Source organism: Oncorhynchus keta, chromosome 8 (assembly GCF_023373465.1).
Source record: "Oncorhynchus keta strain PuntledgeMale-10-30-2019 chromosome 8, Oket_V2, whole genome shotgun sequence".
NCBI lineage: Eukaryota > Metazoa > Chordata > Actinopteri > Salmoniformes > Salmonidae > Oncorhynchus > Oncorhynchus keta.
Window position 1 is genome coordinate 25,890,637 of NC_068428.1, and position 27,500 is coordinate 25,918,136.

Consider the following 27,500-nt stretch of genomic DNA (forward strand, 5'->3'; position numbering starts at 1 on the left):
ATGTAGTTTTTAGTCCAGTGACATCGAGGGCTTCACTGTCTTCTAGATTTCTTCCTCTCTCAGCAATTTCTCAAGGCTGTTTTCTGAGAGCTTCGTGCACTATTGGCTGTGTGGCATCGATTTCCCTGTTATTCTCCTTCTGATCCAAAATGACAGTTGGTCCAGTATTAAAGAAGGCCAATTCCACCCACTGCCTCTGATCAACGGGTTAGCGGTTAGCTTTAGTGTTAGCCCAGCCATCTACCCAGGCTTTGCTTTGGAGCAAATGGATGCAGTTAGCCAATTTGCACAAATTGTGGCTATAGAACATTAGCCTGTAGGCGTATGACAATGGGTTTGACATTTCCTGACACTAATTGTGACTACCATAATGATGATGGTTATTACTGGCCCTACTTTTATTGGAGTCCACAGCGGGAGGGTAAAATCACACATGTTCCTGCTGTAGATTTAGCACAAAACCTGATGCCTCTCTCTCTCTCCTCTCTCTCTCCTCTCTCTCCTATCTCTTTCTCCTCACTCTTTCCTCTCTCCTCTCTCTCCTATCTCTTTCTCCCCCCTCTCTCCTCTCTCTTTTCTCTCCCTCTCTCTCTCCTGTCTTTGTCTCTCTCCTGTCTTTGTCTCTCTCCTCTCTCTTTCCTCTCTCCTCTCCCTCTCCCCTCTCTCTCCTCTCTCTTTCCTCTCTCCTCTCTCTTTCCTCTCTCTCTCCCTCTCTCTCTCCTGTCTTTGTCTCTCTCCTCTCTCTTTCCTCTCTCTCTCCTCTCTCTCTCCCCTCTCTCTCTCTCCCTCTCTCTCCTATCTTTGTCACTCCTCTCTCTCTCCTCTCTCTCTCTCCCTCTCTCTCTCCTATCTTTGTCTCTCGTCTCTCTCTCTCCCATCTATGTCTCTCCTCTCTCTCCTTCTCTCTCCTATCTATGTCTCTCCTCTCTCTCCCATCTCTCTCCCTCTCTCTCGTATCTTTGTCTCTCCTCTCTCGCCCTCTCTCTCCTGTCTTTGTCTCTCCTCTCTCTCTCTCTCTCTGTCTCTCTCTCCTCTCCTCTCTCTCTCTACTGTCTTTGTCTCTCTCCTCTCTCTCCTATCTCTTTCTCCTCTGACTCTCCTCTCTCTTTCCTCTCTCCTCTCTCTCCTATCTCTTTCTCCCCCTCTCTCCTCTCTCTTTTCTCTCCCTCTCTCTCTCCTGTCTTTGTCTCTCTCCTGTCTTTGTCTCTCTCCTCTCTCTTTCCTCTCTCCTCTCTCTCTCCCCTCTCTCTTCTCTCTCTTTCCTCTCTCCTCTCTCTTTCCTCTCTCTCTCCCTCTCTCTCTCCTGTCTTTGTCTCTCTCCTCTCTCTTTCCTCTCTCTCTCTCTCCTCTCTCTCCCCTCTCTCTCCCTCTCTCTCCTATATTTGTCTCCTCTCTCTCTCCTCTCTCTCCTCTCTTTCTCTCCTATCTTTGTCTCTCCTCTCTCTCTCTCCCTCTCTCTCTCCTATCTATGTCTCTCCTCTCTCTCTCCCATCTCTCTCCTTCTCTCTCCTATCTTTGTCTCTCCTCTCTCTCTCCTCTCTCTCCCATCTCTCTCCCTCTCTCTCATATCTTTGTCTCTCCTCTCTCTCCCTCTCTCTCATATCTTTGTCTCTCCTCTCTCGCCCTCTATCTCTTGTCTTTGTCTCTCCTCTCTCTCCTCTCTCTCGCCTGTCTTTGTCTCTCTCCTCTCTCTCCTATCTCTTTCTCCTCTCTCCTCTCTCTTTCCTCTCTCTCCTATCTCTTTCTCCTCTCTCTCTCTCTCTTTCTTCTCTCCTCTCCGCTATCTCTTTCTCCTCCCTCTCCTCTCTCTTTCCTCTCTCCTCTCTTTCCTATCTCTCTCCATCTCTCTCTCATATCTTTTTCCTCTCTCTTCTCTCCTCTCTCTCCTGTCTATGTCTCTCCTCTCTCTCTCTCGCTCCCTCTCTCTCTCACCTATATTTGTCTCTCCCTCTCTCTCTCCTATCTTTGTCTCTCCTCTCTCTCCTCTCTCTCTCTCTCTCTCTCATATCTTTGTCTCTCCTCTCTCTCTCCCCCTCTCTCTCCTATCTTTGTCTCTCCTCTCTCTCCTCTCCTCTCTCTCTCTCCTCTCTCTCTCTACTGTCTTTGTCTCTCTCCTCTATCTCTTTCTCCTCTGACTCTCCTCTCTCTTTCCTATTTCTTTCTCCCCCCTCTCTCCTCTCTCTTTTCTCTCCCTCTCTCTCTCCTGTCTTTGTATCTCTCCTGTCTTTGTCTCTCTCCTCTCTCTTTCCTCTCTCCTCTGTCTCTCCCCTCTCTCCCCCCTCTCTCCTCTCTCTCTCTCCTCTCTCTTTCCTCTCTCCTCTCTCTATCCTCTCTCTCTCCCTCTCTCTCTCCCCTCTCTCTCCCTCTCTCTCCTATCTTTGTCTCTCCTCTCTCTCTCCTCTCTCTCTCTCCTCTCTTTCTCCCTCTCTCTCTCCTATCTTTGTCTCTCCTCTCTCTCTCTCCCTCTCTCTCTCCTATCTATGTCTCTCCTCTCTCTCTCCCCTCTCTCTCCTTCTCTCTCCTATATTTTTCTCTCCTCTCTCTCCCATCTCTCTCCCTCTCTCTCATATATTTGTCTCTCCTCTCTCTCCCTCTCTCTCATATCTTTGTCTCTCTTCTCTCGCCCTCTCTCTCCTGTCTTTGTCTCTCCTCTCTCTCTCTTTCTCTCTCTCTCTCTCTCTCTCTCTCTCTCTCTCTCTCTCTCTCTCTCTCTCTCTCTCTCTCTCTCTGTCTCTCTCTCCTCTCTCTCCCTCTCTCTCTTGCTCTCTCTCTCTCCAGTATCTCTCCAGGACATCACTATGAGGAAGGCGTTTAGGAGCTCAACCATCCAGGACCAGCAGCTGTTTGCCCGCCAGTCGCTGCCCATCCCCCTGCAAGAGACCTTTGACCTCTGCGAGCAGCCGCCACCCCTCAACATCCTCACACCCTACAGGTCAGCTTCACAGCAACTTCCCTTCTGATTGGGTAGTGTCAGCTTCACAGCAACCTCCCTCCTGATTGGGTAGTGTCAGCTTCACAGCAACCTCCCTCCTGATTGCGTAGTGTCAGCTTCACAGCAACCTCCCTCCTGATTGGGTAGTGTCAGCTTCACAGCAACCTCCCTCCTGATTGGGTAGTGTCAGCTTCACAGCAACCTCCCTCCTGATTGCGTAGTGTCAGCTTCACAGCAACCTCCCTCCTGATTGGGTAGTGTCAGCTTCACATTAACCTCCCTCCTGATTGGGTAGTGTCAGCTTCACAGCAACTTCCCTCCTGATTGCGTAGTGTCAGCTTCACAGCAACCTCCCTCCTGATTGGGTAGTGTCAGCTTCACAGCAACCTCCCTCCTGATTGCGTAGTGTCAGCTTCACAGCAACCTCCCTCCTGATTGGGTAGTGTCAGCTTCACAGCAACCTCCCTCCTGATTGCGTAGTGTCAGCTTCACATTAACCTCCCTCCTGATTGCGTAGTGTCAGCTTCACAGCAACCTCCCTCCTGATTGGGTAGTGTCAGCTTCACATTAACCTCCCTCCTGATTGGGTAGTGTCAGCTTCACAGCAACTTCCCTCCTGATTGCGTAGTGTCAGCTTCACAGCAACCTCCCTCCTGAGTGGGTAGTGTCAGCTTCACAGCAACCTCCCTCCTGATTGCGTAGTGTCAGCTTCACAGCAACCTCCCTCCTGATTGCGTAGTGTCAGCTTCACAGCAACCTCCCTCCTGATTGCGTAGTGTCAGCTTCACAGCAACCTCCCTCCTGATTGGGTAGTGTCAGCTTCACATTAACCTCCCTCCTGATTGCGTAGTGTCAGCTTCACAGCAACCTCCCTCCTGATTGGGTAGTGTCAGCTTCACATTAACCTCCCTCCTGATTGCGTAGTGTCAGCTTCACAGCAACCTCCCTCCTGATTGCGTAGTGTCAGCTTCACAGCAATCTCCCTCCTGATTGGGTAGTGTCAGCTTCACAGCAACCTCCCTCCTGATTGGGTAGTGTCAGCTTCACATTAACCTCCCTCCTGATTGCGTAGTGTCAGCTTCACAGCAACCTCCCTCCTGATTGCGTAGTGTCAGCTTCACAGCAACCTCCCTCCTGATTGGGTAGTGTCAGCTTCACAGCAACCTCCCTCCTGATTGGGTAGTGTCAGCTTCACAGCAACCTCCCTCCTGATTGGGTAGTGTTATTGCAACCTGACACCTTATTGGTCAGCACCTCTACAGCCTATAGATTAGCCCATTGGCATAACAGAATCTTAGTCTGTGTGTCAGTCTGTGTGTGATAACACTACTGATGCAATCACTGCATTATGGATCACACCAAGCAAAATACTAGGGATACTAGGCACCTTATAGGGACAACTGGCTGTTGTATCTTTATATTGTGTGTACGTGTGTGTGCACACCCTTGCAGGTGAGAGAGAGAGAGAGAGAGAGAGAGAGAGAGAGAGAGAGAGAGAGACAAATGGAGGTAAATAATCCATGATGAATCTCCAGCAAGCGTTCCAGGGCTTTCTATTTGTCTGATTACTCAGTTGTGTGTGTGGGTGACTGTCTGACTGACTTAGTTTTTTACGAGGCTATTCCAGGCTGTGGACCTAGCCTGGCTGGTAGAACTGGGTAATAGCAGAAGAGCCTGTGTTATCTTATTTCATTCATAGTGTATTTTCTATAATAGCCTCTGTTTCTATCTCCATATGTGCACACACACACACACACACACACACATACACACACATGGGGTTCTTAGGAGACAGCTGCAGGTGTAGATTACTCTGGTTTTAAATCCAGGGTCAGTTTGTGTGTGTGTGTGTTGGTTTCACAAGCTACTGTATGTCTGTGACATAGAGGCAGGTGTTGTTATTACTACTACTCTATTGGCTGACAGACACAGAGCCTGTAGACACAGTGTGTTTAGTAGCTGTATGGTTGTGTCTGTTCTCGGATAAATGTCAGCTGTTGAGCTACTCTATACTGAGACGCAGCTGTAGACATTACTATGGACAGCATACAGACAGAAACCTCTACCCAGCATGTTCTCTGACCCCTCTATATTTGTAGTCGGAAGTTTACATACACCTTAAAAATCCCTGTCTTCGGTCAGTTAGGATCACCACTTTATTTTAAGAATGTGAAATGTCAGAATAATAGTAGAGAGAATGATTTATTTCAGCTTTTATTTCCTTCATCACATTCCCAGTGGGTCAGAAGTTTACAAACACAGTATTTGGTTGCATTGCCTTTAAATTGTTTAACTTGTGTCAAACGTTTCGGGTAGCCTTCCACATGCTTCCCACAATAAGTTGGGGGAATTTTGGCCCATTCCTCCTGACAGAGCTGGTGTAACAGAGTCAGGTTTGTAGGCCTACTTGCTCGCACACACTTTTTCAGTTCTGCCCACAAATTTTCGATAGGTTTGAGGTCAGGGTTTTATGATGGCCACTCCAATACCTTGACTTTGTTGTCCTTAAGCCATTTTGCCACAACTTTGGAAGTATGCTTGGGGTCATCGTCCATTTGGAAGACCCATTTGTGACCAAGCTTTAACTTCCCGACTGATGTCTTGAGATGGTGCTTCAATATATCCAAATCATTTTCCTACCACATCTATTTTGTGAAGTGCACCAGTCCCTCCTGCAGCAAAGCATCCCCACAACATGATGCTGCCTCCCCCGTGCTTCATGGTTGGGATGGTGTTCTTCGGCTTGCAAGCCTCCCCCTTTTTCCTCCAAACATAACAATGGTCGTTATGGTCAAACAGTTCTATTTTTGTTTCATCAGACCAGAGGACATTTCTCCAAAAAGTATGATCTTTGTGCCCATGTGCAGTTGCAAACCGTAGTCTGGCTTTTTTATGGCGGTTTTGGAGCAGTGGCTTCTTCCTTGCTGAGCGGCCTTTCAGGTTATGTTGATATAGGACTCGTTTTACTGTGGATATAGATACTTTTGTATCTGTTTCCTCCAGCATCTTTACAAGGTCCTTTGCTGTTGTTCTGGGATTGATTTGCACTTTTCGCACCGAAGTACGTTCATCTCTAGGAGACAGAACGCATCTCCTTCCTGAGCGATATGACGGTTGCATGGTCCCATGGTGTTTATACTTGAGTACTATTGTTTGTACAGATGAACGTGGTACCTTCAGGCGTTTGGAAATTGCTCCTAAGGACGAACCAGACTTGTGGAGGTCTACAATCTTTTTTCTGAGGTCTTGGCTGATTTCTCTTGATTTTCCCATGATGTCAAGCAAAGAGGCACTGAGTTTGAAGGTAGGCCTTGAAATACATTCACAGGTACACCTCCAATTGACTCAAATGATGTCAATTAGCCTATCAGAAGCTTCTAAAGCTATGACATCATTTTCTGGAATTTTCCAAGCTGTATAAAGGCACAGTCAACTTAGTGTATGTAAACTTCTGACCCACTGGAATTGTGATACAGTGAATTATATGTGAAATAATCTGTCTGTAAACAATTGTTGGAAAACCCACTAATTATCTTGCCAAAACTATAGTTTGTTAACAAGACATTTGTGGAGTGGTTGAAAAAAACAAGTTTTATGACTCCAGCCTAAGTGTATGTAAACTTCCGACTTCAACTGTAGAACACTTCTGAAGGACTCCAGGACCACTATTTAGTTTCTGTCCCATGTACACAACCCTTTCTCCCTCCCTCTCAATTTCAATTCCAATGGATTTATTTGCATGGCAAACAGATGCCAAAGCATTAGAAATAGATAATAAACAAAAGAAAATGAACAGTAAACATTACAGGAATATTTCAAATGTCTGTTTGTGGTTTTGTAAAGTGTTGTAACTATGTGCAAATAGTTATAGTACAAAAGGGAAATTAAATCAACATAAATATGGGTTATATTTACTATGGTGTTTGTTCCTCACTCACCTTTCTTCTTCACAAATCTTGCTGCTGTGGTATTTATTATAATAGATATGGGAGTTTATCAAAATTGGTCTGTGTAATCTGAGGGAAATATATGTTTCTAATATGGTCATACATTTGGCAGGAGGTCAGGAAGTGCAGCTCAGTTTCCACCTCATTTTGTGGGCAGTGGGCACTAGATGTCGACCAATTATGATTTTTCAACGTCGATACCAATTATTGGAGGACCAAAAAAGCTGATACCGATTTATCGGCTGATTTATATATATATATATATATATATATATATATATATATATATATATATAATATATAACTTTTTAACTTTTTTATATATATTTGTAATAATGACAATTACAACAATACTGAATGAACAATGAACACTTTTATTTTAACTTAATATAATACTTAAATAAAATCTATTTAGTTTCAAATAAATAATGAAACATGTTAAATTTGGTTTAAATAATGCAAAAACAAAGTGTTGGAGAAGAAAATAAAAGTGCAATATGTGCCATGTAAAAAATGAAGGTTAAAGTTCCTTGCTCAGAACATAAGAGCATATGAAAGCTGGTGGTTCAATATTCCAAGATCTTCTATATTCCCAGTTAAGAAGTTTTAGGTTGTAGTTATTATAGGAATTATGACGCGTCGACTATTTCTCTCTATACCATTTGTATTTTATATACCTTTAACTATTGGATGTTCTTATAGGCACTTTAGTATTGCCAGTATAACACTATAGCTTCCGTCCCTCTCCTTGCCCCTACCTGGGCTCGACCCAGGAAAACATCGACAACAACCACCCTCGAAGCAGTGTTACACATCGCTCCACAAAAGCTGCGACCCTTACAGAGCAAGGGGAACAACCACTCCAAGTCTCAGAGCGAGTGACGTTTGAAACGCTATTAGCGCGCCCCCTGCTAACTAACTAGCCATTTTACAACGGTTACACCAGCCTAATCTTGGGAGTTGATAGACATGAAGTCATAAACAGCGCTGTGCTTCAAGTATTGCAAACGCAGTAAAGTGCTGTTTGAATGAATGCTTACGAGCCTGCTGCTGCGTAGTCAGGCTGCTCTATTAAATATCAAATCATAGACTTAATTATAATGTAATAACACACAGAAATACGAGCCTTTGGTCATTAATAAGGTCAAACACAGAAACTATCATTTAGAAAACAAAACATTTATTCTTTCAGTGAAATACGAAATCGTTCCGTGTTTTATCGAATGGGTGGCAACCCTAAGTGGCAACCCTTAGTCTAAATATTGCTGTTACATTGCACAACTGTCAATGTTATGTCATAATTATGTCAAATTCTGGCAAATTAGTTCACAACGAGTCCGGCGGCCCAAACTGTTGCATATACCCTGACTTTGCATGCAATGAACGCAAGAGAAGTGACACAATTTCCCTATTTAACATTGCCTGCTAACATTAATTTATTTGAACTAAATATGCAGGTTTTAAAAAAAATATATATACTTCTGTGTATTGATTTTAAGAAAGGCATTGATGTTTATGGTCAGGTACATTTGTACAAAGATTGTGCTTTTTTCAGCAACGCGCTTTTGTTAACCGTTTGGTGAAGCTGAAGTAGGCTGTGATTCGATGATAAATTAACAAGCACCACATTGATTATATGCAACGCAGGACAAGCTAGTTAACCTAGTAATATCATCAACCATGTGTAGTTAACTAGTGATTATGTGAAGATTGATTGTTTTTTAGAAGATAAGTTTAATGCTAGCTAGCAACTTACCTTGGCTCCTTGCAGCCACAAGGTTCTTTTGACGCTGCACTTGCGTAACAGATGGTCAGCCTGCCACACAGTCTCCTCGTGGTTTGCAATGTAATTGCCAATAATTGGCGTCCAAAAAGGCTGATTGTTATGAAAACTTGAAATCGGCCCTAATTAATCGGCCATGCCGGTTAATCGGTTGACCTCTAGTGTGCACATAGACTGTCTTCTCTTGAGAGCCAGGTCTGCCTATGGCGGCCTTTCTCAATAGCAAGGCTATGCTCACTGAGTCTGTACATAGTCAAAGATTTCCTTCATTTTGGGTCAGTCACGGTGGTCAGGTATTCTGCCACTGTGTACTCTCTGTTTAGGGCCAAATAACATTCCAGTTTGTTCTGTTTTTTGTTTTGTTAATTCTTTCCAATGTGTCAAGTAATTATCTTTTTGTTTTCTCATAATTTGGTTGAGTGTAATTGTGCTGCTGTCCTGGGGCTCTGTGGGGTCTGTTTGTGTTTGTGAACAGAGCCTCAGGACCAGCTTGCTTAGGGGACTCTTCTCCAGATTCATCTCTCAGTAGGTGATGGCTATGTTATGGAAGGTTTGGGAATCGCTTCCTTTTAGGTGGTTGTAGAATTGAATGGCTCTTTTCTGGATTTTGATAATTAGTGGGTATCGGCCTAATTCTGCTCTGCATGTAATATTTTGTGTTTTACACTGCACACCATAAAGGGCAATGGGTTCAATAACTGATTCAAGTATTTTTAGCCAGATCCATATTGGCGTGTCGAATTTTATGTTCCTTTTGATGGCATAGAAGTCCTCTCTCTCTCTCTCTCTCTCTCTCTGCAACACCTCAGGCTGTTGTTCTTCAGATCCAGCTGCTGCTACCCTGCCACATACACAATCACAATATAAACACCATACTACTCAGTCACAATAAACACAGACACACACACCAAATTCACATACACATGATGCACTCACACACACAATCACACACAGCCTACCCCTGTCATACTCCCTTCAATCTTCCCCATGTTGTTGCATATCATTAAATGTCCGCAGCTATTTTAGATGATGTTTCCTCTTCCTTCCTCTGTCACAATCACGGCCTCTCGTCACCGAGCACATCATGGTCCTTAGGAGAAAGAGGTGGAACCCTTCAAATGCTGCAGGTGACTTATGGAGAAACCAATATGATGTTGTCAGGGCAGAATATGGCTCAGTTAGTGAGTTACCTTTTGCTGGTGCAACTGACTAGCATGTGTATGAGAGTGAGTCAATGTGGCTATTTGTAGGTCTTGGGTGTGTGTGTGTGAGAGAGAGAGTGACTGTGTGTGTGTGTGTGAGAGAGAGAGTGTGTGACTGTGTGTGTGTGAGTGTGTGTGTGTGTGTGTGTGTGTGTGTGTGTGTGTGTGTGTGTGTGTGTGTGTGTGTGTGTGTGTGTGTGTGTGTGTGTGTGTGTGTGTGTTTGGTCATTCATTTCCTCATCATAGGGGATTTGAAGTGATAATTTCCTCCTTCCGATTTAATTTCTCCCGGTCAAGGGTGAAGACAGGAGGAAATGAAAGACAAATGAAAAGATAAAGAGAGAGAGCGTTCAAACTTGACTGATCAGAGTGCATCACCCATCAGCCTTTGCTGGTCCACAAGGCTCTGAGCAGACCTTAGATCAGTGTCTGGGGGTAACTGTGCTTTCCTCCTGCAGGGATGATGGTAAGGAGGGGCTGAAGTTCTACACCAACCCCTCCTACTTCTTTGACCTGTGGAGAGAGAAGATGCTGCAGGACACAGAGGACAAGAGGAAGGAGAAGAGGAAACAGAAGGTAATGAAGGGCAGCCATTGGCCCGTCACCAGCATCCTGTCTACATATTGGCGGATTCAGCGTGGTGTCGTTAGCCCATTGGTCCTTAACTGAGGGGCTGTGTCACCAAGTGGCTTTCTGACCCTAACTAATTTCAGATCAGCTCTCCATATCGTAAGCATAATCTCAGCCATTATGAGCCCAGTAGTGGAACTGTTCTTGGATCAGAATTGCCAGTATTATTAACATCTAGAGCTACAGATGATATATGTGATGAAGGACATAACACTGTAGTCTATGGTCAGTGATTCACACACACACACACACACACACACACACACACTGGTCGATATGGGTCAGTGGGGTGGGGAAAGATGAGGTGAGCATAAATCACTGATTATACAGAATGACCACAGTACATATCGACCCATAGCGTACTCTACATACACACACACACACACACACACACACACACACACACACACACACACACACACACACACACACACACACACACAGACACATTAAAGCATAGATTTACGAACACACACACACACACATTAAAGCATAGATTCACGAACACACACACACGCACACACACACATTAAAGCATAGATTCACGAACACACACACACACAAACACACACACATTAAAGCATAGATTCACGAACACACACACACACACAAACACACACACATTAAAGCATAGATTCACGAACACACACACACACAGGGAACCATTAGCTATGTATCTGTAATAGATGAGCATCAGGGAGGGGAGGATACAGGGTGGTTCTCTGTTGTCTAGTTATTTACTCTAATTAATGGTTGGCTCTGCCCTCTCTCTGCCCCCGCTCCTCACGAGGGAGCCTTTGTTTATCCTTAGAGAGACACACTCACATTTCCATACACCCACATACTGTACACACAGCTGATCTCATGTGGGGCCCTTCATAAATACACATTTACTATACTGTATACACACATACGTACCGTACACACAAATGCTCTCATGAGGAAGAACGCTGTGCATCCTCAGACACACACACAAGCATGAGGGAGCCTTTGTATATTGTCCAAGATCTCCTTCCGTCTCTCACACAAACCCTAAATTACTGAGCAGTCAGCCCCTGTGCAGAAGGAGGGGTCTCCTGCCCCGAGCCCCAGGCGCTCCCTATGACGCTAATCAGCACCAGCTTGAGAGGCGCGCTATAGCCCTCAGTTCCCCATACCATTCAATCAGAGGCCAATGGGGTTAGATTTCCAAACACAACCAGTAAATGAGGTAGAAACTTCCACAAGGAACCCTGCCAGAGAAGTTTGAGATATAGAAGTTGAGGTTTGGGTTTTCATGGTGGTGATAAATGGTTCAGTCACAAGGCTCACAGTCAGGGAACAGGGGACAGTTACAGGGGACAGGGGACTAGTACAGTAGTCAGGGAACAGGGGATAGTTACAGTAGTCAGGGAACAGGGGATAGTTACAGTAGTCAGGGAACAGGGGATAGTTACAGTAGTCAGGGAACAGGGGATAGTTACAGTAGTCAGGGAACAGGGGATAGTTACAGTAGTCAGGGAACAGGGGACAGTTACAGTAGTCAGGGAACAGGGGACAGTTTCAGTAGTCAGGGAACAGGGGACAGTTACAGAAGTCAGGGAACAGGGGATAGTTACAGTAGTCAGGGAACAGGGGACAGTTTCAGTAGTCAGGGAACAGGGGATAGTTACAGTAGTCAGGGAACAGGGGATAGTTACAGTAGTCAGGGAACAGGGGACAGTTTCAGTAGTCAGGGAACAGGGGACAGTTACAGAAGTCAGGGAACAGGGGACAGTTACAGTAGTCAGGGAACAGGGGACAGTTACAGTAGTCAGGGAACAGGGGATAGTTACAGTAGTCAGGGAACAGGGGATAGTTACAGTAGTCAGGGAACAGGGGACAGTTTCAGTAGTCAGGGAACAGGGGATAGTTACAGTAGTCAGGGAACAGGGGATAGTTACAGTAGTCAGGGAACAGGGGACAGTTTCAGTAGTCAGGGAACAGGGGACAGTTACAGTAGTCAGGGAACAGGGGACAGTTACAGTAGTCAGGGAACAGGGGATAGTAACAGTAGTCAGGGAACAGGGGATAGTTACAGTAGTCAGGAACAGGGGATAGTTACAGTAGTCAGGGAACAGGGGATAGTAACAGTAGTCAGGGAACAGGGGATAGTTACAGTAGTCAGGGAACAGGGGATAGTTACAGTAGTCAGGGAACAGGGGATAGTTACAGTAGTCAGGGAACAGGGGATAGTAACAGTAGTCAGGGAACAGGGGATAGTTACAGTAGTCAGGGAACAGGGGATAGTTACAGTAGTCAGGGAACAGTTACAGTAGTCAGGGAACAGGGAACAGTTTCAGTAGTCAGGGAACAGGGAACAGTTACAGTAGTCAGGGAACAGTTACAGTAGTCAGGGAACAGGGGACAGTTACAGTAGTCAGGGAACAGGGAACAGTTTCAGTAGTCAGGGAACAGGGAACAGTTTCAGTAGTCAGGGAACAGGGGACAGTTACAGTAGTCAGGGAACAGGGGACAGTTTCAGTAGTCAGGGAACAGTTTCAGTAGTCAGGGGACAGGGGACAGGGGATAGTTACAGTAGTCAGGGAACAGGGGATAGTTACAGTAGTCAGGGAACAGGGGATAGTTACAGTAGTCAGGGAACAGGGGATAGTTACAGTAGTCAGGGAACAGGGGATAGTTACAGTAGTCAGGGAACAGGGGATAGTTACAGTAGTCAGGGAACAGGGGATAGTTACAGTAGTCAGGGAACAGGGGATAGTTACAGTAGTCAGGGAACAGGGGATAGTTACAGTAGTCAGGGAACAGGGGATAGTTACAGTAGTCAGGGAACAGGGGATAGTTACAGTAGTCAGGGAACAGGGGATAGTTACAGTAGTCAGGGAACAGTTTCAGTAGTCAGGGAACAGGGAACAGTTACAGTAGTCAGGGAACAGTTACAGTAGTCAGGGAACAGGGGACAGTTACAGTAGTCAGGGAACAGGGAACAGTTTCAGTAGTCAGGGAACAGGGAACAGTTTCAGTAGTCAGGGAACAGGGGACAGTTACAGTAGTCAGGGAACAGTTTCAGTAGTCAGGGAACAGGGAACAGTTACAGTAGTCAGGGAACAGGGGACAGTTTCAGTAGTCAGGGAACAGGGGACAGTTTCAGTAGTCAGGGAACAGGGGACAGTTTCAGTAGTCAGGGAACAGGGGATAGTTACAGTAGTCAGGGAACAGTTACAGTAGTCAGGGAACAGTTTCAGTAGTCAGGGAACAGGGAACAGTTACAGTAGTCAGGGAACAGGGGACAGTTTCAGTAGTCAGGGAACAGGGGATAGTTACAGTAGTCAGGGAACAGTTACAGTAGTCAGGGAACAGTTACAGTAGTCAGGGAACAGTTACAGTAGTCAGGGAACAGTTACAGTAGTCAGGGAACAGTTACAGTAGTCAGGGAACAGGGGATAGTAACAGTAGTCAGGGAACAGGGGATAGTTACAGTAGTCAGGGAACAGGGGACAGTTACAGTAGTCAGGGAACAGGGGATAGTTACAGTAGTCAGGGACCAGGGAACAGTAACAGGAACAGTTACAGTAGTCTTGGAACAGTTACAGTAGTCAGGGAACATGGGACAGTTTCAGTAGTCAGGGAACAGTAACAGTAGTCAGGGAACAGTTACAGTAGTCAGGGAACAGTTACAGTAGTCAGGGAACAGTTACAGTAGTCAGGGAACAGGGGACAGTTTCAGTAGTCAGGGAACAGGGGACAGTTTCAGTAGTCAGGGGACAGTAACAGTAGTCAGGGACCAGGGGACAGTTACAGTAGTCAGGGAACAGTTACAGTAGTCAGGGAACAGGGGACAGTTACAGTAGTCAGGGAACAGGGGACAGTTAGAGTAGTCAGGGAACAGTTACAGTAGTCAGGGACCAGGGGATAGTTACAGTAGTCAGGGAACAGTTACAGTAGTCAGGGAACAGGGTACAGTTACAGTAGTCAGGGAACAGTTACAGTAGTCAGGGAACAGGGGACAGTTACAGTAGTCAGGGAACAGTTACAGTAGTCAGGGAGCAGGGGACAGTTACAGTAGTCAGGGAACAGTTACAGTAGTCAGGGACCAGGGGATAGTTACAGTAGTCAGGGAACAGGGGATAGTTACAGTAGTCAGGGAACAGTTACAGTAGTCAGGGAACAGGGGACAGTTTCAGTAGTCAGGGAACAGGGGACAGTAACAGTAGTCAGGGAACAGTTACAGTAGTCAGGGAACAGGGGATAGTTACAGTAGTCAGGGAACAGTTACAGTAGTCAGGGAACAGGGGACAGTTACAGTAGTCAGGGAACAGTTACAGTAGTCAGGGAACAGGGGACAGTTACAGTAGTCAGGGAACAGTTACAGTAGTCAGGGAACAGGGGACAGTTACAGTAGTCAGGGAACAGTTACAGTAGTCAGGGAACAGTTACAGTAGTCAGGGAACAGGGGATAGTTACAGTAGTCAGGGAACAGGGGATAGTTACAGTAGTCAGGGAACAGTTACAGTAGTCAGGGAACAGGGGACAGTTTCAGTAGTCAGGGAACAGGGGACAGTAACAGTAGTCAGGGAACAGTTACAGTAGTCAGGGAACAGGGGATAGTTACAGTAGTCAGGGACCAGGGGACAGTTACAGTAGTCAGGGACCAGGGGACAGTTACAGTAGTCAGGGAACAGTTACAGTAGTCAGGGACCAGGGGACAGTTACAGTAGTCAGGGAACAGGGGACAGTTACAGTAGTCAGGGAACAGTTACAGTAGTCAGGGAACAGGGGACAGTTTCAGTAGTCAGGGAACAGGGGACAGTAACAGTAGTCAGGGAACAGTTACAGTAGTCAGGGAACAGGGGATAGTTACAGTAGTCAGGGAACAGGGGACAGTTACAGTAGTCAGGGAACAGTTACAGTAGTCAGGGAACAGGGGACAGTTTCAGTAGTCAGGGAACAGGGGACAGTTACAGTAGTCAGGGAACAGTTACAGTAGTCAGGGAACAGGGGATAGTTACAGTAGTCAGGGAACAGGGGACAGTTACAGTAGTCAGGGAACAGTTACAGTAGTCAGGGAACAGGGGACAGTTTCAGTAGTCAGGGAACAGGGGACAGTTTCAGTAGTCAGGGAACAGGGGACAGTTTCAGTAGTCAGGGAACAGGGGACAGTTACAGTAGTCAGGGAACAGTTACAGTAGTCAGGGAACAGGGAACAGTTACAGTAGTCAGGAAACAGGGGATAGTTACAGTAGTCAGGGAACAGGGGACAGTTAAAGTAGTCAGGGACCAGGGGACAGTTACAGTAGTCAGGGAACAGTTACAGTAGTCAGGGAACAGGGGACAGTTTCAGTAGTCAGGGAACAGTTTCAGTAGTCAGGGAACAGGGGACAGTAACAGTAGTCAGGGACCAGGGGACAGTTACAGTAGTCAGGGAACAGTTACAGTAGTCAGGGAACAGGGGACAGTTTCAGTAGTCAGGGAACAGTTTCAGTAGTCAGGGAACAGGGGACAGTAACAGTAGTCAGGGACCAGGGGATAGTTACAGTAATCAGGGAACAGTTACAGTAGTCAGGGGATAGTTACAGTAATCAGGGAACAGTTACAGTAGTCAGGGGACAGTTACTGTAGTCAGGGGACAGGGGATAGTTACAGTAGTCAGGGGACAGTTACAGTAGTCAGGGGACAGGGGATAGTTACAGTAGTCAGGGAACAGCAGTAGTCAGGGAACAGGGGACAGTTACAGTAGTCAGGGAACAGGGGACAGTTACAGTAGTCAGGGAACAGGGGACAGTTACAGTAGTCAGGGAACAGGGGATAGTTACAGTAGTCAGGGAACAGTTACAGTAGTCAGGGAACAGGGGACAGTTTCAGTAGTCAGGGAACAGGGGACAGTTTCAGTAGTCAGGGAACAGTTACAGTAGTCAGGGGACAGTTACAGTAGTCAGGGAACAGGGGACAGTTACAGTAGTCAGGGAACAGTTACAGTAGTCAGGGAACAGGGAACAGTTACAGTAGTCAGGGAACAGTTACAGTAGTCAGGGAACAGGGGACAGTTACAGTAGTCAGGGAACAGGGGACAGTTACAGTAGTCAGGGAACAGGGGATAGTTACAGTAGTCAGGGAACAGGGGATAGTTACAGTAGTCAGGGAACAGGGGATAGTTACAGTAGTCAGGGAACAGGGGACAGTTTCAGTAGTCAGGGAACAGGGGACAGTTTCAGTAGTCAGGGAACAGGGGATAGTTACAGTAGTCAGGGAACAGTTACAGTAGTCAGGGGACAGTTACTGTAGTCAGGGAACAGTTACAGTAGTCAGGGGACAGTTACAGTAGTCAGGGAACAGGGAACAGTTACAGTAGTCAGGGAACAGTTACAGTAGTCAGGGAACAGGGGATAGTTACAGTAGTCAGGGAACAGTTACAGTCAGGGACAGTTACAGTAGGAACAGGGGACAGTTACAGTAGTCAACAGGGGACAGTTACAGTAGTCAGGGAACAGGGGACAGTTACAGTAGTCAGGGAACAGTTTACAGTAGTCAGGGAACAGTTACAGTAGTCAGGGGACAGTTACAGTAGTCAGGGAACAGGGGACAGTTACAGTAGTCACAGTTACAGTAGTCAGGGAACAGTTACAGTAGTAGTCAGGGAACAGGGATAGTTACAGTAGTCAGGGAACAGGGGAACAGGGGACAGTAGTTACAGTAGTCAGGGAACAGTTACAGTAGTCAGTAGTCAGGAACAGGGGACAGTTTCAGTAGTCAGGGAACAGGGGACAGTAACAGTAGTCAGGGAACAGTTACAGTAGTCAGGGAACAGGGGACAGTTACAGTAGTCAGGGACCAGGGGACAGTTACAGTAGTCAGGGACCAGGGGACAGTTACAGTAGTCAGGGAACAGTTACAGTAGTCAGGGACCAGGGGACAGTTACAGTAGTCAGGGAACAGTGGACAGTTACAGTAGTCAGGAACAGGGAACAGTTACAGTAGTCAGGGAACAGGGGACAGTTACAGTAGTCAGGGGACAGTTACAGTAGTCAGGGGACAGTTACAGTAGTCAGGGAACAGGGGATAGTTACAGTAGTCAGGGGACAGTTACAGTAGTCAGGGAACAGTTACAGTAGTCAGGGAACAGGGGACAGTTACAGTAGTCAGGGAACAGGGGATAGTTACAGTAGTCAGGGAACAGTTACAGTAGTCAGGGGACAGTTACAGTAGTCAGGGAACAGGGGACAGTTACAGTAGTCAGTTACAGTAGTCAGGGAACAGGGGACAGTTACAGTAGTCAGGGAACAGGGGGACAGTTACAGTAGTCAGGGAACAGGGGACAGTTACAGTAGTCAGGGAACAGGGGAGTCAGGGACAGTAGTCAGGGAACAGGGGACAGTTACAGTAGTCAGGGAACAGGGACAGTTACAGTAGTCAGGAACAGGGGAACAGTTACAGTAGTCAGGAACAGGGGACAGTTACAGTAGTCAGGGAACAGGGACAGTTACAGTAGTCAGGGAACAGTTACAGTTACAGTAGGGGACAGGGACAGTTACAGTAGTCAGGTCAGGAACAGGGGACAGTTACAGTAGTCAGGGAACAGGGAACAGTTACAGTAGTCAGGGAACAGTTACAGTAGTCAGGGAACAGGGGACAGTTACAGTAGTCAGGGAACAGGGGATAGTTACAGTAGTCAGGGAACAGGGGATAGTTACAGTAGTCAGGGAACAGTTACAGTAGTCAGGGAACAGGGGACAGTTTCAGTAGTCAGGGAACAGGGGACAGTAACAGTAGTCAGGGACCAGGGGACAGTTTCAGTAGTCAGGGGACAGGGGATAGTTACAGTAATCAGGGAACAGTTACAGTAGTCAGGGGACAGTTACAGTAGTCAGGGGACAGGGGATAGTTACAGTAGTCAGGGGACAGTTACAGTAGTCAGGGGACAGGGGATAGTTACAGTAGTCAGGGGACAGTTACAGTAGTCAGGGAACAGGGGACAGTTACAGTAGTCAGGGAACAGGGGACAGTTACAGTAGTCAGGGAACAGGGGACAGTTACAGTAGTCAGGGGACAGTTACAGTAGTCAGGGGACAGTTACAGTAGTCAGGGGACAGTTACAGTAGTCAGGGAACAGGGGATAGTTACAGTAGTCAGGGGACAGTTACAGTAGTCAGGGGACAGTTACAGTAGTCAGGGACAGTTACAGTAGTCAGGAACAGGGGACAGTTACAGTAGTCAGGGGGACAGTTACAGTAGTCAGGGAACAGGGGACAGTTACAGTAGTCAGGGGACAGGGGACAGTTACAGTAGTCAGGGAACAGGGGACAGTAGTCAGGGAACAGTTACAGTAGTCAGGGACAGTTACAGTAGTCATGGGACAGTTACAGTAGTCAGGGAACAGTAGTCAGGGACAGTTACAGTAGTCAGGGAACAGGGACAGTTACAGTAGTCAGGGAACAGTTACAGTAGTCAGGGGACAGTTACAGTAGTCAGGGGACAGTTACAGTAGTCAGGGACAGTTACAGGATAGTCAGGGAACAGGGAGTAGTCAGGGAACAGGGGACAGTAGTCAGGGGGGACAGTTACAGTAGTCAGGGAACAGTTACACAGTTACAGTAGTCAGGGGGACAGTTACAGTAGTCAGGGACAGTTACAGTAGTCAGGGACAGTTACAGTCAGGGGGACAGTTACAGTAGTCAGGGAACAGGGGATAGTTACAGTAGTCAGGGGACAGTTACAGTAGTCAGGGGACAGTTACAGTAGTCAGGGAACAGGGACAGTTACAGTAGTCAGGGGACAGTTACAGTAGTCAGGGAACAGGGGACAGTTACAGTAGTCAGGGAACAGGGGATAGTTACAGTAGTCAGGGGACAGTTACAGTAGTCAGGGGACAGTTACAGTAGTCAGGGAACAGGGGACAGTTACAGTAGTCAGGGGACAGTTACAGTAGTCAGGGGACAGTTACAGTAGTCAGGGAACAGGGGACAGTTACAGTAGTCAGGGGACAGTTACAGTAGTCAGGGAACAGGGACAGTTACAGTAGTCAGGGGACAGTTACAGTAGTCAGGGAACAGGGGAGTTACAGTAGTCAGGGGAGTCAGTTACAGTAGTCAGGGAACAGGGGACAGTTACAGTAGTCAGGGGACAGTTACAGTAGTCAGGGAACAGGGGACAGTTACAGTAGTCAGGGGACAGGGGATAGTTACAGTAGTCAGGGAACAGTTACAGTAGTCAGGGAACAGGGGACAGTTACAGTAGTCAGGGAACAGGGGATAGTTACAGTAGTCAGGGAACAGGGGACAGTTACAGTAGTCAGGGGACAGTTACAGTAGTCAGGGAACAGGGGACAGTTACAGTAGTCAGGGGACAGTTACAGTAGTCAGGGAACAGGGGACAGTTACAGTAGTCAGGGGACAGTTACAGTAGTCAGGGGATAGTTACCTTAGTCAGGGAACACAAACAGTTACAGTAGTTAGGGAACAGTTTACAGTAGTCAGGGGGACAGTTACAGTAGTCAGGGGACAGTTACAGTAGTCAGGGGAACAGGGGACAGGTCAGGGGACAGTTACAGTAGTCAGGGAACACAGTAGTCAGGGACAGTTACAGTAGTCAGGGGACAGTTACAGTAGTCAGGGAACAGGGGACAGTTACAGTAGTCAGGGGACAGGGGATAGTTACAGTAGTCAGGGAACAGTTACAGTAGTCAGGGAACAGGGGACAGTTACAGTAGTCAGGGGACAGTTACAGTAGTCAGGGGACAGTTACAGTAGTCAGGGGACAGTTACAGTAGTCAGGGGACAGTTACAGTAGTCAGGGAACAGGGGATAGTTACAGTAGTCAGGGGACAGTTACAGTAGTCAGGGGACAGTTACAGTAGTCAGGGAACAGGGGACAGTTACAGTAGTCAGGGGACAGTTACAGTAGTCAGGGGACAGGGGAGGCTTACAGTAGTCAGGACAGTTACAGTAGTCAGGGAACAGGGTAGTCAGGGATAGTTACAGTAGTCAGGGGACAGTTACAGTAGTCAGGGAACAGGGGACAGTTACAGTAGTCAGGGGGGGACAGTTACAGTAGTCAGTAGTTACAGGTCAGGGACAGTTACAGTAGTCAGGGAACAGGGGATAGTTACAATAGTCAGGGGACAGTTACAGTAGTCAGGGGACAGGGGACAGTTACAGTAGTCAGGGAACACAAACAGTTACAGTAGTCAGGGGGGACAGTTACAGTAGTCAGGGAACACAAACAGTTACAGTAGCTAGGGAACACAAACAGTTACCGTAGTCAGGAAACAGGGGCAGTTACAGTAGTCAGGGAACAGGGGACAGTTTCAGTAGTCAGAGAACAGGGGACAGTTTCAGTAGTCAGGGGATAGTTACCTTAGTCAGGGAACAGGGGACAGTTTCAGTAGTCAGGGAACAGGGGCAGTTACAGTAGTCAGGGAACAGGGGACAGTTACAGTAGTCAGGGAACAGGGGACAGTTACAGTAGTCAGGGAACAGTTACAGTAGTCAGGGGACAGTTACAGTAGTCAGGGGATAGTTACCTTAGTCAGGGAACACAAACAGTTACAGTAGTTAGGGAACACAAACAGTTACCGTAGTCAGGAAACAGGGGCAGTTACAGTAGTCAGGAAACAGGGGCAGTTACAGTAGTCAGGGAACAGGGGACAGTTACAGTAGTCAGGGAACAGGGGACAGTTACAGTAGTCAGGGAACAGGGGACAGTTACAGTAGTCAGGGAACAGGGGACAGTTACAGTAGTCAGGGGACAGTTACAGTCACACCACTGTGTGTTTAGAAAAGACAGAGAACACAGAATATATAGAAAGAAGTATTTCACAGAATACTAGGCTATGGGCCTATATATACCGTATTCAATAGACCTTGTTTTGTGTAGACAGGGTATTGAGTTGGGATGGTGGGGGAGTTGGGGCCAGATCCCAGTCTAATAAAAGGCTTAACTCAGTGGGGTTATAAAGCCCTATTCATTTCCCCTGCACCACAATACACTGGCAGCCATTACAGTACAGAGTACAGAGCCCTTACAGATAGCCAGGTGAGGGAGATTTCTGGGGTCTACACACAAATAGTTCTGGTTTGGGTTCAGATACATTATGAGATACAGGCATACAAGTACAGGATGGTGGAATAAGAGACGACTGTGTTTCTGGCATGGACATTATGGAGCTATGTGAGTGGATAGACATGATATCCTTGGCTAGAGAAAGTGAGTGAGAGAGAAAGAAAGAACAGAGAGAGAAAGAAAGAACAGAGAAAGAGAGGGAGAGAGTGTACAAGCATCTCTACAACAGATCAGGGCATTTTTTTCTGGAACAAACTGGTTTTATAAACTACCAACATGCAGGCACTGGATTTGCCCCGATTGCCAACCCCCCACAATGTACTCCCCCCTTCAACACAATATTACTGGTATGGTTCCCTACCCATGCTCTAACCCCTCTCCCTCTCTCCGTCCCTTCGTCCTCTCCCCTGTTCTCATCCCATCTCTATTGTCTCTGACTGTGAGCAGCCGGAAATGCCCTTTCATTTGTGGCCGGAGGGCCTTATAAGAGTCCCCTCCCCCAGAGGTAAGGCTGACCCCCCAGACCCTGCTGCCCCCCTACCTAACCCCCCGTGAGGCATTTGCCCTGCATCCACGCAGTGGACTGGCCCCCACTAACTCTGCTGCTAACCCCTCCTACTTACCTACCTACTACTTACCTACCTACTACTTAACTATCTCTTACTTACCTTTCTCCTACTTACCTACCTCCTACTTACCTACCTACTACTTAGCTACCTACTACTTACCTACCTACTACTTACCTACCTACTACTTACCTGGAAACCCTTGTTAATCACCTCCCTAACTACAAAACACTTCTGAGACAATCGCTGGCTGGCCGGATTGTAACCTCCTAGGTTAGCATGCAGCCCTCCCTCCACCTGCTGTCCACTAACACACCTCCCTCCATCTGCTGCCCACTAACACAGACCCCCTCCCTCCACCTGCTGTCCACAACACACCTCCCTCCATCTGCTGTCCACTAACACAGACCCCTCCCCTGATGCCCACTAACACAGACCCCACCTGCTGCCCAATAAAAAGACCCCTCCCTCCACCCACTTCCCACTAACACCGACCCCCCACTCCCTTCATCTGATGCCCACTAACATAGACCCCCTCCCTCCACCTGATGCCCACTAACACAGACCCCTCCCTCCACCTGCTCCCCACCAACACAGACCCCTCCCTCCACCTGCTGCCCACTAACACAGACCCCTCCCTCCACCTGCTGCCCACAAACACAAACTCCCTCCCTCCACCTGCTGCCCAATAAAAAGACCCCTCCCTCCACCTGCTGCCCACTAACACAGACCCCCTCCCTCCACCTGCTGCCCACTAACACAGACCCCCTCCCTTTACCTGCTGCCCACTAACACAGGCCCCTCCCTTCACCTGCTGCCCACTTCCCACTAACACAGACCCTCTCCCTTCACCTGCTGCCCACTTCCCACTAACACAGACCCCCTCCCTTCACCTGCTGCCCACTTCCCACTAACACAGACCCTCTCCCTTCACCTGCTGCCCACTTCCCACTAACACAGACCCCCTCCCTTCACCTGCTGCCCACTTCCCACTAACACAGACCCCCTCCCTTCACCTGATGCCCACTAACACAGGCCCCCTCCCTCCACCTGCTCACCACTAACACAGACCCCTCCCTCCACCTGCTGCCCACTAACACAGACCCCTCCATCCACCTGCTGCCCACTAACACAGACTCCCTCCCTCCACCTGCTGCCCAATAAAAAAGACCCCTCCCTCCACCTGCTGCCCACTAACACAGACCCCCTCCCTCCACCTGCTGCCCACTAACACAGACCCCCTCCCTTTACCTGCTGCCCACTAACACAGACCCCCTCCCTTCACCTGCTGCCCACTTCCCACTAACACAGACCCCCTCCCTTCACCTGCTGCCCACTTCCCACTAACACAGACCCCCTCCCTTCACCTGCTGCCCACTAACACAGACTCCCTCCCTCTACCTGCTGCCCACTACTTAGCTACCTACTACTTACCTACCTACTACTTACCTACCTCCTACTTACCTACCTACTACCTACCTACCTACTACTTACCTGGAAACCCTTGTTAATCACCTCCCTAACTACAAAACACTTCTGAGACAATCGCTGGCTGGCCGGATTGTAACCTCCTAGGTTAGCATGCAGCCCTCCCTCCACCTGCTGTCCACTAACACACCTCCCTCCACCTGCTGTCCACTAACACAGACCCCCTCCCTCCACCTGATGCCCACTAACACAGACTCCCTCCCTCCACCTGCTGCCCAATAAAAAAGACCCCTCCCTCCACCCACTTCCCACTAACACAGACCCCCTCCCTTCACCTGATGCCCACTAACACAGACCCCCTCCCTCCACCTGATGCCCACTAACACAGACCCCCTCCCTCCACCTGCTCACCACCAACACAGACCCCTCCCTCCACCTGCTGCCCACTAACACAGACCCCTCCCTCCACCTGCTGCCCACGAACACAAACTCCCTCCCTCCACCTGCTGCCCAATAAAAAAGACCCCTCCCTCCACCTGCTGCCCACTAACACAGACCCCCTCCCTCCACCTGCTGCCCACTAACACAGACCCCCTCCCTTTACCTGCTGCCCACTAACACAGGCCCCTCCCTTCACCTGCTGCCCACTTCCCACTAACACAGACCCTCTCCCTTCACCTGCTGCCCACTTCCCACTAACACAGACCCCCTCCCTTCACCTGCTGCCCACTTCCCACTAACACAGACCCCCTCCCTTCACCTGATGCCCACTAACACAGACCCCCTCCCTCCACCTGCTCACCACTAACACAGACCCCTCCCTCCACCTGCTGCCCACTAACACAGACCCCTCCATCCACCTGCTGCCCACTAACACAGACTCCCTCCCTCCACCTGCTGCCCAATAAAAAAGACCCCTCCCTCCACCTGCTGCCCACTAACACAGACCCCCTCCCTCCACCTGCTGCCCACTAACACAGACCCCATCCCTTTACCTGCTGCCCACTAACACAGACCCCCTCCCTTCACCTGCTACCCACTTCCCACTAACACATACCCTCTCCCTTCACCTGCTGCCCACTTCCCACTAACACAGACCCCCTCCCTTCACCTGCTGCCCACTTCCCACTAACACAGACCCCCTCCCTTCACCTGCTGCCCACTAACACAGACTCCCTCCCTCTACCTGCTGCCCACTAACACAGACCCCCTCCCTCCACCTGATGCCCACAAACACAGACCCCCTGCCTCCACTTGCTGCCCACTAACACAGACCCCCTCCCTCCACCTGCTGCCCACTAACACAGACCCTCTTCCTTCACCTGCTGCCCACGAACACAGACCCCTCCCTCCACCTGCTTCCCACTTCCCACTAACACAGACCCCTCCCTCCATATGCTGCCCACTAACATAGACCACCTTCCTCCACCTGCTGTCCACTAACACAGACACCCTCCCTCCACATGCTGCCCACTAACACAGACACCCTCCCTCCACATGCTGCCCACTAACACAGACACCCTCCCTTCACATGCTGCCCACTAACACAGACCCCTTCCTCCACCTTCTGCCCACTAACACAGACCCCCTCCCTTCACCTGCTGCCCACTAACACAGACCCCTCCCTCCACCTGCTGCCCACTTCCCACTAACACAGACCCCTCCCTCCACCTGCTTCCCACTTCCCACTAACACAGACCCCTCCCTCCATATGCTGCCCACTAACATAGACCACCTTCCTCCACCTGCTGCCCACTAACACAGGCACCCTCCCTCCACATGCTGCCCACTAACACAGACACCCTCCCTCCACATGCTGCCCACTAACACAGACCCCCTTCCTCCACCTGCTGCCCACTAACACAGACCCCTCCCTCCACATGCTGCCCACTAACACAGACCACCTTCCCCCACCTGCTGCCCACTAACACAGACCCCTCCCTTCACCTGCTGCCCACTAACACAGACCCCCTCCCTCCACCTGCTGCCCACTAACACAGACCCCCTTCCTCCACCTGCTCCCCACTAACACAGACCCCCTCCCTTCACCTGCTGCCCACTAACACAGACCCCTCCCTCCACCTGCTGCCCACTTCCCACTAACACAGACTACCTTCCTCCACATGCTGCCCACTAACACAGACTACCTTCCTCCACCTGCTGCCCACTAACACAGACTACCTTCCTCCACCTGCTGCCCACTAACACAGACCCCCTCCCTCCATCTGCTGTCCACTAACACAGACCCCCTCCCTCCACCTGCTGCCCACTAACACAGACTACCTTCCTCCACATGCTGCCCACTAACACAGACTACCTTCCTCCACAAGCTGCCCACTAACACAGACTACCTTCCTCCACATGCTGCCCACTCACACAGACTACCTTCCTCCACCTGCTGCCCACTAACACAGACCCCCTCGCTCCACCTGCTGCCCACTAACACAGACCCCCTCCCTCCACCTGCTGCCCACTAACACAGACTACCTTCCTCCACATGCTGCCCACTAACACAGACCTCCTCCCTCCACCTGCTGCCCACTAACACAGACCACCTTCCTCCACCTGCTGCCCATTAACACAGACCCCCTCCCCTCGGTGTCTTTGGGTTTCCACTAACTACCAGGATGGTTGTGATCTGATATTTCTCCCTGTACTTCACATGTAAGAGGTTCAGTACTTTAGTACTACTATGTACTTGGTCATTCAAATTAGGGGTGAAAGTAAGGTGGTCTGGTACGCCGTACCGGTAAAATAAATAGTGGGGGTACGCCGTACCGGTAAAATAAATAGTGAGGGTACGCCGTACCAGTAAAATAAATAGTGGGGGTACGCCGTACCGGTAAAATAAATAGCGGGGGTACGCCGTACCGGTAAAATAAATAGTGAGGGTACGCCGTACCGGTAAAATAAATAGTGGGGGTACGCCGTACCGGTAAAATAAATAGTGGGGGTACGCCGTACCGGTAAAATAAATAGTGTGGGTACGCCGTACCGGTAAAATAAATAGTGTGGGTACGCCGTACCGGTAAAATAAATAGTGTGGGTACGCCGTACCGGTAAAATAAATAGTGTGGGTACGCCGTACCGGTAAAATAAATAGTGTGGGTACGCCGTACCGGTAAAATAAATAGTGGGGGTACGCCGTACCGGTAAAATAAATAGTGTGGGTACGCCGTACTGGTAAAATAAATAGTGTGGGTACGCCGTACCGGTAAAATAAATAGTGGGGGTACGCCGTACCGGTAAAATAAATAGTGGGGGTACGCCGTACCGGTAAAATAAATAGTGGGGGTACGCTGTACCGGTAAAATAAATAGTGAGGGTACGCCGTACCGGTAAAATAAATAGTGGGGGTACGCCGTACCGGTAAAATAAATAGTGGGGCTACGCCGTACCGGTAAAACAAACAGTGGGGGTACGCCGTACCGGTAAAATAAATAGTGTGGGTACGCCATACCGGTAAAATAAATAGTGGGGCTATGCCGTACCGGTAAAATAAATAGTGGGGGTACGCCGTACCGGTAAAATAAATAGTGGGGGTACGCTGTACCGGTAAAATAAATAGTGAGGGTACGCCGTACCGGTAAAATAAATAGTGGGGGTACGCCGTACCGGTAAAAATAAATAGTGAGGGTACGCCATACCGGTAAAATAAATAGTGGGGGTACGCCATACCGGTAAAATAAATAGTGGGGGTACGCCGTACCGGTAAAATAAATAGTGGGGGTACGCCGTACCGGTAAAATAAATAGTGGGGGTACGCCGTACCGGTAAAATAAATAGTGGGGGTACGCCGTACTGGTAAAATAAATAGTGGGGGTACGCCGTACCGGTAAAACATGAGCCTATCACAATAATGAAAACAAAATATCAAGAAAACTGCATGTCAGAGGCATGAAAAAGAGAGAATGGACATGAACACCGGTGGTAAAGCCTACACTCCAAAATACTATGTGGTTCGGCGAGAACACTGGC

General features: G+C 48.5%; 1 protein-coding gene across 1 annotated transcript in view; it reads left to right on the top strand.

Annotated features, from left to right (window-relative positions):
* The window catches only part of LOC118372020 (actin-binding protein WASF1-like), a 169,219-nt gene that overhangs the window by 115,865 nt on the left and 25,854 nt on the right, over positions 1-27,500 (top strand). Inside the window, 2 exon segments of the mRNA XM_052523881.1 lie at positions 2,779-2,932; positions 10,323-10,440. Of these exon segments, the coding sequence (XP_052379841.1) occupies positions 2,779-2,932; positions 10,323-10,440 (272 nt within the window).